The sequence below is a fragment of the Nelusetta ayraudi genome, unplaced genomic scaffold (genome assembly GCF_046127955.1).
Source record: "Nelusetta ayraudi isolate G7.1 ecotype Tasmania unplaced genomic scaffold, CSIRO-AGI_Nayr_v1 ptg000006l, whole genome shotgun sequence".
NCBI lineage: Eukaryota > Metazoa > Chordata > Actinopteri > Tetraodontiformes > Monacanthidae > Nelusetta > Nelusetta ayraudi.
In genome coordinates, this window is record NW_027466056.1 from 2,120,962 (window position 1) to 2,134,275 (window position 13,314).

The 13,314-nt window shown below is 43.1% G+C and overlaps 2 protein-coding genes across 3 annotated transcripts in view; one reads left to right on the plus strand and one right to left on the minus strand.

Moving 5' to 3' along the window:
- Positions 1-1,062: 1,062 nt before the first annotated feature.
- Positions 1,063-5,086, plus strand: aanat1 (arylalkylamine N-acetyltransferase 1). Its single transcript, XM_076013977.1, has 3 exons — positions 1,063-1,227; positions 2,208-2,362; positions 3,783-5,086. Exons 1-3 carry the CDS (start codon positions 1,080-1,082, stop codon positions 4,086-4,088), a joined length of 609 nt encoding a protein of 202 aa, XP_075870092.1. The 5' UTR covers positions 1,063-1,079; the 3' UTR covers positions 4,089-5,086.
- Positions 5,087-5,583: 497 nt separating this feature from the next.
- Positions 5,584-13,314, minus strand: part of LOC142880225 (inactive rhomboid protein 2-like) — a 31,591-nt gene continuing 23,860 nt past the window's right edge. For both annotated transcript variants that reach the window (XM_076013989.1, XM_076013997.1), the window contains exon 18: positions 5,584-8,659. In XM_076013989.1, the coding sequence (XP_075870104.1) occupies positions 8,228-8,659 (432 nt within the window). In that variant the 3' untranslated portion in view covers positions 5,584-8,227. The remainder of the gene's footprint in view (positions 8,660-13,314) is intronic.

Below are 13,314 nucleotides of genomic sequence, written 5' to 3' on the forward strand. Positions count from 1 at the left end.
TGCTTTCTGGATTTAAAAGCATTTAAAAGCAATCGTTTTATATACAATATATATATTTATGTATGTATGTGTTTTTTGTTTTTGTTTTGTAATTAGGAATCTCCATTTAAAAAAAAAAAAAAAAAAAAAAAAAAGTCAGGTCTTTGAGGAGGCTCAGCAAAGTTTCAGTGTGTTCAGAAGAGATGTCCATAAATAAAATGTGTATGTGCGATTGCAGAGTACCCAGGTATTTGGTGGTAGTGACTAAAAGTGAAACACGCGCACCGACTACACCACATTTGGCCTTGTAGGCAAACTGAACAGGATGCGGTCTGCGTTACTACACGACAATGCACAACACTGTAGTCCGTGAGTTCCATAGTCTTTTATTTTTTTTTCAATTGGAGATTGAAAGAAATACATGAGGTCCCCCCGCCACACACACACACACACACACACACACACACACACACACACACACACACACACACACACACACACACACGTTCTGGAGTAGTGAAACGATTCCCCATCGTGTATTTTAACATTGAAGAGGTGTCAACTGAACTCCTTCACACCACCCAGCAGACCGAATCCTCTTTGCAGATCTGGAGAAAATGGTGCAAACATCGTCGTGACAAAGCGCCAGTGATGCATCTTCTCCCCTAGACCCTGATCATAAAACAGTGTTTTTCTGCAGCCATCACTCACACTTTGGACTCACACTCTCGTCCCGCACCACCAACACCACCAACACCCGTGATAAATGTGCGCACACGATTAGTTCAAATCCAAATCTGGACCTGCTGATATGACGAGGTTAATTCTAAACACGCGAGTGTCCCTCCTGACCACAAGCCAAACATGTTTATTGTTCGTTTTCCCCTCACGTCGGAACGCACGGGCCCCCTTTTACTCCCTCCCCCCCGCCCCCTCTACCGGGATTACCAACACCCTCCCCTGCGCAGCTCGAGAGAGAGAGGGTGGGTATAAATAAAGGCTCGCGCGCCAAACCCTCACGCTCAGTCTTTGCGCGCGACTTGAGAGGAAGAACCCTCGAGTTCTTTGAAACACTTCGCAGAAGACAGAAGACGCAGAAGATGTCGGTGGTGAGCGCCTTGCCGTTCATCAGGCCCCTCCACATCCGCTCCCCGGGGCAGCAGGGCCGCCGGCACACGCTGCCGGCCAGCGAGTTCCGCTCCCTGAGCCCCGAGGACGCCGTCAGCGTGTTCGAGATCGAGAGAGAAGGTGAGTAGGTGGGCTTGGTAGGCTGTGGTGGCGGGGTGCTGCTCTCTCACTGAGCCTCAGGTGAAGTTTTTGTGGGTGAGATCAGGGGGTGGGCAAACTTTTTTTGTTGAACTGCCTTGGGGCCCACAGTGGGTTCTGGAGCAGGAGCAGCAGCAGATGGATGGAGTGTTCTGGTGACCCACCTCATAGGAAGAAAAATACATTATGGGATGAGTAGTAAACATACGCTGTAATGTCAATTGAATGAACAACATATGCGTTGCGGCAACATTTGTGTCTTTAAAGCCCAAAACGGGATGCAGCTCTTTATTGAAATGACAACTAAAAACACTGAGAAAATGTATTAACTATTAATATAATTTCTTCAAATTCGGCGGGCCACTCTGTGATGACTTAAAAACATAAAAACAAAAAAACTGGCCATTGTTTTGTGCCCAAACAACATGTATGTTTTTTTTTAATTTTACAATATACTTTTGTTTGTTGAGTGTGGGTGGGTGGGGTCTGCGGGGATTGAGTGGCATCAATAGTTTATTAATATGCGTCTGTCAGCAACAACAATAATAATGAATTTTATTTATACTGCACTTTACATCAAACAAGTGATTTGTAAGTGCTCACGATGCAAAAAAAACAAACACGAGAGTAGTGCAACATTTCAAAAAGTGCTTGAACTAAGATGAAATAGAGAACATGAATGGCAGCAATATATCGAAAAGATAAAACACAACTAAAGAGAGTAAAGAGAAAGAAAATATGAAGAGCTTTAAGAAGGCACAGCTGCAACTAGACTTCTAGGCACAGTCTGAACAATGAGTGGAGACAGCATACAAACTACACAGAGTTAAAAACAGGTCTAACTGAAAGCATTCTGGATAAAGTGGGTTTTCAGTCCTTTGTCATCAACATTATGATGTTTTTGATGACGTCTCCTCCTCTCCTCTTCTCCTCCTCTCCTCCTCTCCTCCTCCTGCCTGCAGCCTTCATCTCGGTGTCGGGTGAGTGTCCTCTTCACCTGGACGAGGTGCGTCACTTCCTCACCCTGTGCCCTGAGCTGTCTCTTGGCTGGTTCGAGGAAGGACGTCTGGTGGCTTTCATCATCGGCTCACTGTGGGACCAGGAGAGGCTTAACATGGTAAGACAGAGCGCACGACACCTGGGCAGTGATTTACCTCAGCTGGTCTCACTCCCTCTGCTCCCCTCTGTCTTTCTTGCCCCATGCTAATTCATTGAAGTTCACTATAGCTGCATTTACATGACCCCTAGAACTGCACAAAACCTAAATATGGCAATAAAAAAAACTGGTCATGGAAACACCTACACACAACACACAAGCTTGGGAAAAACCCCTCAAATGTGGCTGAAAGGTTTTGACGCTCTCATGAGGTGGTTTTTCACACTTGTCCATATAGAGGAATATCGCAAAAGTGTCATGGAAACACTTTTTTCACATTAACACTCTCAGCGGACGTGACGTACAGGGTCACGTGACCAGTTCACTGACCGGTGAAAATGGCGCGTTACGATTGGACGGAGGAGGAGACGGAATATTTTTTACAAGTAATCAAAGAGAAAATTATAACAACAAGAAATTTTGTACCTCCATCCTCCTCAAAGTGTGGGGTCTGGCGGGACGAGATGTTAATATTGATAATAATAAACTTACATCAGCTTGTTCCTACTGTCCCAGGATCAGGTTTAAGGGTCAGGTTCAAGTTCAAGTTCTTCTTTGAGTGTCTCGTTTCCACCGAGAACAAAATCCTGGTCAATCACAAAGTCAGAAATGCATGAAAAATATAACACTGTACATCAATCAACAAATATATGACTTCAGATGCTGTGTTGTGGAAGTGGAAGGCATTTTGTGAAATTAGCTACCATGTGGCTCCGCGCCTGCATACACCCATAAGCTGGAACACACTCGTGTGTTCCTTTCACTGGAATTTGCCTGATCCAGTTACAAGAGAAACGCGCCTAACGTGAAGTGGAACAATGAAGTTCTGATATCTAATGTTCTCAATTAGATTTCCTCCATGCAGTGCATCCGACAAACATTTGTTTATGTCATGAGTCGCCCAGATAGATGGCTATATAAATAGATAGAAAGATAGATAGATAGAGAGATAGGAATTTTATTGATCTCCAGGAGAAATTTGTGTTTACAGCAGCTTGACCAGGGAACTAGAGTAGTAAAAGGTATGCACTGTGCTAAACTATAGTATAAAGAGAGATAAAAGTACGGTATAAAATAAGAATAGAAATAAAAAAAAACCCAAAATAAATAAATAACATTTATATATAAGTAATATATACACACTGCAGTTGTGCAAAAGAACAGTGTACAGTTGTGTAATGGGCAGTTTGTACAAACTTAAGAGGGAGAGAGAGAGAGAGAGCGAGAGAGATTGTCATATTTATATCTGCTCATAATATGTAAATATCTTGTTTTTATCATTTTTCCTTCTCTTTGCACTACTGTTTGCTGCTGTAGTTTGCACATTTCCCCCAACGTGGGATGAATGAAGATGTTCTAATCTATTCTATTTGCCCACCAGGATGCGCTGACCCTCCACAAGCCTCACGGCCACACCGTCCACATCCACGTGCTGGCTGTGCACCGGACTTTCCGCCAGCAGGGCAAAGGCTCCATCCTGATGTGGCGCTACCTGCAGTACCTGCGCTGCCTCCCCTACGTCCGCCGCGCCGTGCTCATGTGCGAGGACTTCCTGGTTCCCTTCTACCAGAAGTCGGGCTTCAAGGCACTGGGCCCCAGCCAGATCACAGTGGGACCCCTGACCTTTGTGGAAATGGCCTACCCGGTCCGAGGCCACGCCTTCATGCGGCGGAATAGTGGCTGTTGAGGGCGGAGGGACTGGGATGTGGATCGCCCTCGGTGTTCTGGGCGGCCGTTGGGACTTACTGCCCTTCCACAGCTGGGCCAGGAGACTTTCTGAGCAGCTCCGCCAGCAGCCAGCCGTGTTTCTGGTTGCTGCTGTGAGTGGACAGACAGAGTGCGGAAAGCAGACACGCAAAAAGGCTGCCGTCCAGCTATTATGGGAAAGCTGTCCAGCAACTGCACTTTGATGAATGTAACTTAGAAAGAGAAAAAGCACAAGTCCTGAAGGAGCACCAGCACTTCGTCAAAGCAATCGACTGCTACTTGTGTGTGTCGGGAGTTTGGGTTTTTATTTGCTGCGACAAGCTTCACTTTGTATTTAGTAGAGCACAAATGCCTTGTTTCTACATTTATCTCTGTTAGGGGCTGAGCCCCACGAAAGCCTGGCTTGAGAACTCCGAGCCAGGCTTTCGCAAAGGGCAAAAGACCACGTTATCGTTATTATTATTATTATTATTATTATTATTATTATTATTATTATCATTATTATTATTGGGGCTTAAGCTAAAAAGTCATCCGGATCTGTCCAGTCCTGCAGTGAAGAGACACCTTTCATGAGAGTGTCTGGCGACCGGGTACGTTCCACTTAAATGAACTCATTGATTTGTACAACAATGAAGTGTGACACCAAATTTGCAGAACGCCACAAGAAGAGGGAATCCAGCAAAGCCATGTGAAATGCTCAGTTCATGCCGGTGATTGTGTCCATTGTGCTTTGCTTTTATAAACTCTGTGAATGTCTGTCCTTATCGGGCAAAAGCAAAGCCTGCAAGTGCACTGTATTTTTGAGGGCAAAATTCAAGCAGATGTTAAAGATTAGAAGACCACTTGTTGTATATGCAAAATAGTTGCAGGAATCCTCTTTCCTCGATGGTCTCCTCTCTACCTCTGTCTCCTGTAGTCTTGGCTAAGACAAGCGTTTTTATATATGTACACAATGATTTGTTCTTTAAACAATAAACATTTATTTTCAAGAATACTCGAGTTGATGTCTCTGTTATCTACAGTTGGTTTATAACGATTGGAGCGTCTGTCTTGTGAGGACTTGCCAGACGTGTGTCACTAAATCTTCGAAACGTGTCAGTGCACCAAACTGTCAACGTCTGGACGGAATTATTTGAAGGGGATTCCAGTTTATCAAAATAAAATGGGAGACGCGAACGGCCCAATGTTCAGTTTTTTCACTTCCATTCCTCCTGTGATCCACAATTTTCCACCATTGAGTCAAGTAGTAGCTGCACTGTACAAGGGTTTTATAAAGTAAGTAATTGATTTTTCTAGTTGTTGGTATATTTAGATTCAGATTCATAAACCATGGCTGTTCACATGAAATAATAAACCAATCAGTTCTTCTTTTTTTTTTGGAGAGGATTCTCACGTCGATGGGCCAACGGGTTAAGATCAGTTCATCAACTGATAAAAAAAAAAGAAGAAGAAGAAAACAAGCCCCGATGTTCCCCTGATGACAACTTTCTACACTGCAGATAGATACTGAAGACATCAAATATATGAGCAAGATATATGTGATTATGCAGCAAAGAAAAACACCTTCAATAACTCTAAATATGCTTTTTATGAAAGGTGGCTATTTTGAAGAATTTCAATATAAAACGTGTTAAATTTATTCAACACTTTTATTGTTTCCTACATAATTCCATGTGTGTTCATACGTAGTTTTGATGCCTTCAGTGAGAAACTGCAATGTCAATAGTCATGAGAATGAAAGAAAAGACATTCAATTCATAGGGTGAGTCCTAACTATTGACTGGTAGTGTATGTTAAAGGTCCAGTGAGTAAAATTTTTATGGAAGCCGCCCTGACAGTGCGTTTCATACTTTGGCCACTGTCAGACGGGCTTCCTTAAAAAATAGTGGCGCAAGATGGCAGCTAACTAGTAGCAAGACCCTTCCTCTATGTACAGTATATTCCTATACATATGAGCACTGTTCTAAGGGTGGGAAAACCAAACGACTTTTATTGTACTACCAGTGTACACCTTTATTAATGTATTTATGGGCAGTATGTTAAATCTTTACCAATATAAAAATCATAAATCAAGCCAAATTTTACACCCTGGACCTTCAGGTGAAACTTTCCCTGAGACACAATTGTTTTATTATAACAAGTGTGGCTTTTATTTTCATACAAATGCTTTTTGACACAAATACATTCCCATATAAAACCAGAAGCAAAACAGGACAAACACTTTGACATGACAAAATTGAACTTTTCACTTACGGTTCAATTAAAATAAAAAAAAACAAATGTTTTTGGTCCCCATGCGATACAGCTGCATACCTGACAGAAGATGTGTAGTGGTTTAGATCAAACTTGCATTGCTGTATGAAAAAGCACCGCAAGACTTTTCATCAAAAATAAACTAATCCAAGATTGTCTGTCGGCACCGTACGAAGAGAAAGTCCCGTGTTTTGAAAACAGACGACCTTCACATTGTCGATTCATAAGAGCTGGAAATGATAAAAAATAATCATGATATTTTCCCCAACACACGGAACAATTAGAACATTTCGCAACAACTCGTGATCACAAAAACAGGAGACAAATAGTGAGTCAGTCGCCCAGAAAAACAAATAATCTCCTAACACACCAATTAGCGCACATAATCCTCCCCACATTACTGTGGCTTTCCCGGCAACTGGGGTCAATCCATGCCACAACAACAAAGTTAAGGAAAAACACTCAGGTGAAATAAATGATTGCTTATTTCCATTGTTTCCTACCAGTGTGTAAGATAAAAATAGTTGTGGGATGTTTAGTTTGAACGTATCGGACCGAAAAACCAACACGTTTTTGTGTTTAAAGACGTACATTTTTTTTAAATGAAGCTTCTGTCTTCTAATTGTCACACAAACACATCACGGCAGCGTCTTGTAAATGCATTACTGATTCCCTTAGTCAGTAAAAACAGAAAATCCATTGACCTGATAATCAAGCATATTATATTATTATATTTTTATTTAGATGATTGTTCCCATTCCTTATTCATTTGATTTTCTCTCTTCTTTCCAAAATTGCCTCAGTAAATTCCCGAGTGCTTACTACGCATCTTGCACTCAGAGCTGATAGCGTCGAGCGTCGTGCATTTAATGGCAGCATTGGGAGTTGCTTTGGTAGAAACTAGCACGTCAGCGTCCGACAAACTGGTGAGAGGAATCTCAGTCAACGGCAGCCGCCTTAAGGCAAGTACTGGTTGGAGATCGCAAAGTTGCTTGCGAACGGAGTTCAACAGCCATTTGAATGAGCCCCGTGTTGATCGGGCTTTTCTTCAGTAGAAGGACGTTAACAGCAGCGCGTGTGCCTCCGCTCGACCTCGCATGAAGAAGAAAAGCAGGAAATGGAGACGAGGCAGCCGCCTGAGTGGCTGCGAAATGGAACAGTCGGCCAACGATCACCTGCAACGGTGAACACTGGGGTCGAATGCAAAACTGGCTGAGAAATGGAAAGACTCTTGACTCATTCATCACAGATTCACACCAGCGGGCACTCGTTACAATAAATTAGCCGAAAACTTCGCCGTACCAGATAACAGTGACATACAAAGTGCGTGATGTACATTTAAAAAAAAGAAAGAAAGTTTTTTCCTGGGACATGAAAAGGCAGCAGGAGTGACAGCACTTGCAGAGTTAAAGCCAAAGTTAGTGGAAAACAAAGAGAATAGTACAAGGCAGCACATACATGTTAAAAGCACTGATAGTGTCGATATTCCTTTTCATCACAAGAGTTAGTCGCCCATTAGGTTGGAGAGTAAAGTGACTGAAGGCCACACATGCTGATATCAGTTTCTATCATTTGGCTTTCTTGGATTTATTAAATCAGTCAGTGCTGATGGTTTCTTCCCCCCCCCCCCCCCGCCCACCCAGTCTGTTGTCCTATATGGCTTTGCACAGAGCGTCCACCACTTAATAGTTGAACTATATGGACCGTTACTAAGGTCGAAAGAAGTTCAGAAAAGTATCAAAGTCAGCAGGTGGGTGGAGAACAGTTTCAGTTCCTTGAGCAGGTCATCGACAGAAGGTCGTTCGCCAGGCAGCTTTTCCACCTTCCTCTCCGTACAAATACTCGTACCACTGAAGCTCAGCAAAACTAGTGCACCACGTTGTCAATGTCTTGGTCTATGTCGTACTTTTCGCAGAATTTGCTCGTGAAGGGCAGGCAGGTGAGATGCTCCAGCCAGTGCCAGTTGATGGGGTAGATGTAGAACCAGACGATGAGGGAAGCGAACAGGCCGACGTAGACCAACATGGCCACGCCGATGAGGATGCGCTTCCTGTACGTGTCAACGGTCCCGAAGGTGACGTAGGGGAGGAAGGCGAAGGAGAGCAGCAGGCCGCTGATGAAGCCGAATATGTGTGCGATGTTGTCGATCCAGGGCAGGAGGCCGCACAGGAAGAGGAAGAGGACGATGCCCGACAGTTTGAGGAAGGCCTTCCAAGGATTCTGAAGCATCTGCCAACCTTGAAACAGCTCCACAAACAGGCAGGCCAGGAGTCCAAACTGGGAGCCTGCTGGACCCACCTGCAGTGAGAGAACATCACAGCAGGCACGTCAAAGAACCATGTCCAACCAAGTCGATGATTTCCACCCCTGTAAAAAATCTGAGTTTTTCTTATCTAATCTTAACTTCTTCACTAATCTGCTGGTATAAAAAAAAAAATTTTTTCCCCTCCTATGAGGTGGTTTACCAAAACACATCCATCTGTCACATTTTAGAACCCATTGTGGCCCCACCAGTCAAAATGTTTGCCCACCCCTGTCCTTGAAAGACATGCTGTGCAATGTTGTTCAAATAACAGAACACAATCTGTGGAAAAATACAAAAGCAGAAAATCAAAGTAATCCTAAAATGCGTATTGGCCTTATCAAGTACTCACTATCTGTATCGGTGAGTACTGAACTGCAAGTACTCGTACTTTTCTTGATGTGTAAAAAAAGAGATATTGGTGCATCCCTAATATTTACAATGCTCTCGTCTTGAGGTTCTGGGACCTCAAGTGCTACATTCAGATTGAGGACAATCACGTTCAGCAGTGTGTCCTGACTGTGCCCACAGCAGCTGCACCACAGGACTCCACTGTGGAGAAGCTGAGGAGAAACATCTGTTGGTGAAGGCAGTGTGCAGGTGAGATCTGGGATCTCCCACAATGGAGAAGCAAAGCCTGTCGTCACTGGAGACAATCTGAATGGAGAGATGTTGAGAGGTTCCACAACCAGCAGTAACCCCACATCTCCACAGTCTGGGCCAAACTCCACCCTTGAAATCAGCAACATTTGTCAGAACCAGCTTCAGAATTTGGGACCATTTGTGCAGTCCTGACCTCAATCCTGCTGGAATCAGCTGTTTGTGCCGGGCTGTTTTGGCTGACTTGTGACGAACGCTGGTTGAAAAAAAAAACTGGATGTGGTCTGACGGCAGCGGAGCTCGTGATGAGGAGGTGCCAGGCTACTGTGGAGGTGGCTTGGTCTTTGCACATGCAGCTCAGGATGATGTTTGTGCAACGGATAAATTGTGCCATTGCAAGATTACGACTCGTTTCTTCACATCACAATCATCCAATTCACCAAGCGACACCAAACACGAGTCAACTGGCTGCTTGGCACTGGCACAGAAAACTTGGCAGTTGTGGGCGATTTACCGTCGAGAAGCATCGACACAAAACCAGAAACCAACCACACATTTCCTGACCTTTATTTGCCAAGTTTGAGGCGGTGACGCAATCCTCGTGGCTGACATTTCTCAGGGAGGAGCATTTTATATTTCCTATGAAAAGTGGCATTTGGTTCTGAGGAGGTTGAGCATTGCGCTCGTTTACAGTGAAACATAATTCAAATGGCTCACAGCATTGTTAGACATCGCCAACAGACGATGTCTCGAAGGAAATGACCATCTCCGATGAACTAAGACAAGCCAAAGGTTCGAAGCCGATGCATGGCACCATGCAAAATTAGGACCTAATTGGAGTTAGACCGTCACCTGATTATCTTATCTACCACTTTACTATACAGTATTTAAGGTAACAGGTAAGAGACTTATCAGGGCTATCATGAGCCACACCTGAACCTCGAAAAACCCCTCAAGTATGGCTAAAAGGTTTTGACGCCCTCATGAGGTGTTTTTTTTTTTTTAGACGTATCCATATAGAGGAACATGGCAAAGGTGTCATGGAAACACTTTTTTTTCACATTTACACGTCAGCAGACGTGATGTACGGGGTCACGTGACCAGTTAACGTCAAGTGAAAATGGCGCATTATGATTGGACGGAGGAGACGGCATTTTTTTTTTTTTAACAAGTAATCAAAGATAAAAAACAACCATTCTTGACAGCAAACAACAGGGAAATGCAGATTTATACGAGAAATGTTGTACCTCCATCCTCCTCACAGTGGAGTGGGGGAGAATTGCGGCTTATGCGCTGAAAATTGCAATTGCACTTTGTCGATTTTTTTGAAATATCGCTTTTATTTTGCGAAAAACTTTGATGGAAACGCAGCTACTGCGAGATGCAGTCCTGACCCCAGTGAATGACGAGCCAAAACTTTGCAGGAACTAACGTGACATGGACCCACCAACACGTCTTTCTGATCTAATCCCAAGAGGTTTTTTTTTTTGGGGGGGGGGAGAAAAAAAAAAAAAACTCAGTTTGTTTGTATGCAGACATATCAAGCACGGCTGCATGCACGGTGCTGCAGAACGGCTTCCTGTTCATACAGTCAATATGAGCAGATTAAAGTGACGTCAAGGCTAACTTTGGAGGCTTGGCCTGGTCAGAGGCAGACGGCTAATCTGTCAAGACAAAAAAAGAGCACTCCTACCAGCCACACACACACACACAGCTGACACGTTCCCATCACTCACTGTTTGCGAAGGTAGAGCTGCGTGGTGAAAGCCAGTGTTACTTACTGTGACGTAGCCGAGGAGTCATCGGAAATGAACTATGTCATGGAAAGGTGAAATGAAATGCAGAGGTAAACTCTTCACCACACACACGGGATTGAATGTTTAATTGTATGAGGAAGAACTGCAGAGGGATTTCACATTGATTTGTCCCACGTGATGAAAAACTAACATTCCAGAGACAAGTTTAACGTCTGTCATAAGGTAAAAACAAGCGTTACTCCCGTCATGTCCTGAAAAGAAGACGGCCGGGCTCATTGGGAGCCTCAAACAATTTCCAAATTTCACGTTGATGAATGATCATCTTCCCCTTGGTCAAAGATCAACAAATGGTCGATCCGTTTCAAAAAATGGTCAATTCAATGCCTTTTAAAGAATGATTTTTCTGTTCTTAAACCAGAAAAAAAAATGTTGTTAAGCTCAGCTGGAAATTCTACTTTTCTGCTGGATCAGCAGCCTGGTCACTAGTGTGATCCTTTTGTACCCTGAAAATATCTTTTTTTTTTTTTTTTTTTCTTATTTCTTTAAGAAAAATAATAATAATTTTCCATCTTTTTCGCACTACACATTTGCTGTAACTATGAAAATTTCCCCACTGTGGGATTAATAAAGCTGTTATTTTCCATTCTATTCTATTTTATTCCATTGTAAAATCTCTTTTCTAGTCGCTGCTGCAGTTGGAGTATTAAATGCTTCAACCACGGGGTTCCTTGACTCAAGAGTTAAAGGATAATCTACTTAAATCGCCTCCATAAGTGGTTTGACCGCTCAGTGTAGTGCATCGCATGTGCTTCCTCTTGTAACTCCGTGTGTGTGCGTGTGTGTGTGTGTGTGTAAACCAGTGAGCCTGGCTGTGTTTAGGGGGGGGAAATGAACGGTGGGATTTCTAGCAATGGCGTCAAGACGCGTCACAGCGACAGCCGCCTCGGGATCACACTGCTGGGAAAATATCAGCCAATAGCGTCAGCTTACCAGGAAGGAGGCAGACGGCGGGAAAACGTCAACGCAAACGTCAACACCAGTGACTGAGAATCAAAAGACAACTTAAATCGAGAGTCCATCTGGCCATTTCAAAGGCCCGTGCAGGATTTAGCGTTTAGCGTTGAACTTCACTCATTCGCCTTCTAGAGCCGCTTTCCTTCCTTGCGTTGGCCAGTTCACCACAGGGCAGCATATACAGGTACTACCTGAAAAATTAGAATATCAAGTAAAAGTTGTTTTAACTTGTTTAACTTTGCTGATTAATATTTTCAGCTTATTAAAACCACAAACTCAGAAAATTAGAATACTGTGGAAAAGCTTCAGTTTTGTAGCTTCAAAGAGTCCAAAGAATCCAAAACACCTGCAAAAGGCTCCTGAGCCTTTAAAAAGTCTGTGTTGGGTTGTTGGCTCAGAAGAGTTCACACATGGGCAAACACAACAAGCTTCTCAGGAGATTCTCATTTTCTGGGCAGCACTGTATGTACTCTCAGCATCACTGCAGATTTGTGGTGTACAAATCTTGTGCTGCTCAAGAACCACACTCACAGACACACAAACGCCTGCCCACACTGGCGCAACTGCAGCAGCAAGACGGCCATGTATCAATTAGCAGCTGTTCACAACTACTAGTTGATAACGTCCCTGATTGCAGATATATCTAGCACCCCCTATTGGTCACACTATTCAATATGCTCAGACATAGTGAGGCCTCATCCAGTACAGTGTTTTTTTTATTTATCCTTTGATTTAGATTTTTTTTTTAACCACAGGACATTTTTTTTTACATTACAAGAAAAATCCCATGGCACACTGCCAACCAAAAGTATTATAAAATGACACTTTTTATTCTAAATATAATGACAATATAGTCTCTATAGACATTTATTATCTATACATTATCAATATTATCTGTTATCTTGCTCATAGGAACTGTGCCATGTTTTTGTGAAGCCACGCAATTGTATTTTGCTTAATTAATTACTTCAATTTAGTTTACAAAGGGAAATTTGCTTTCATAATTGCAAAATGACGATGTGCCAGTCAAAATATGTCATAGACGGTTCCTTATAGCTAGACTTGCATCTTCTTTCCTTCAACCAAAGCTTCCATGCAGTTAAATGAAAGAGGAATGGGTGTTTTTTTTTGTTGATCTTTTTGAGTGAGTTGCCTTTTCATCTCTCAAAGGATGAAACCACTCTGAGTGCTGCAAACGTTTGCAAGGTGTACAGACATCACCTGTACAAGTACTTAACAAGCACTGACTCAGCAACCTGCCTCACACACACACACACACA

Excerpts from the sequence above, each read along its gene's own strand:
- aanat1 (XM_076013977.1), top strand. The coding sequence starts at position 1,080 with ATGTCGGTGGTGAGCGCCTTGCCGTTCATCAGGCCCCTCCACATCCGC. Across the intron at positions 1,228-2,207 it reads GTTCGAGATCGAGAGAGAAG|CCTTCATCTCGGTGTCGGGT; the intron begins GTGAGTAGGTGG and ends TCCTGCCTGCAG. Across the intron at positions 2,363-3,782 it reads ACCAGGAGAGGCTTAACATG|GATGCGCTGACCCTCCACAA; the intron begins GTAAGACAGAGC and ends TTTGCCCACCAG.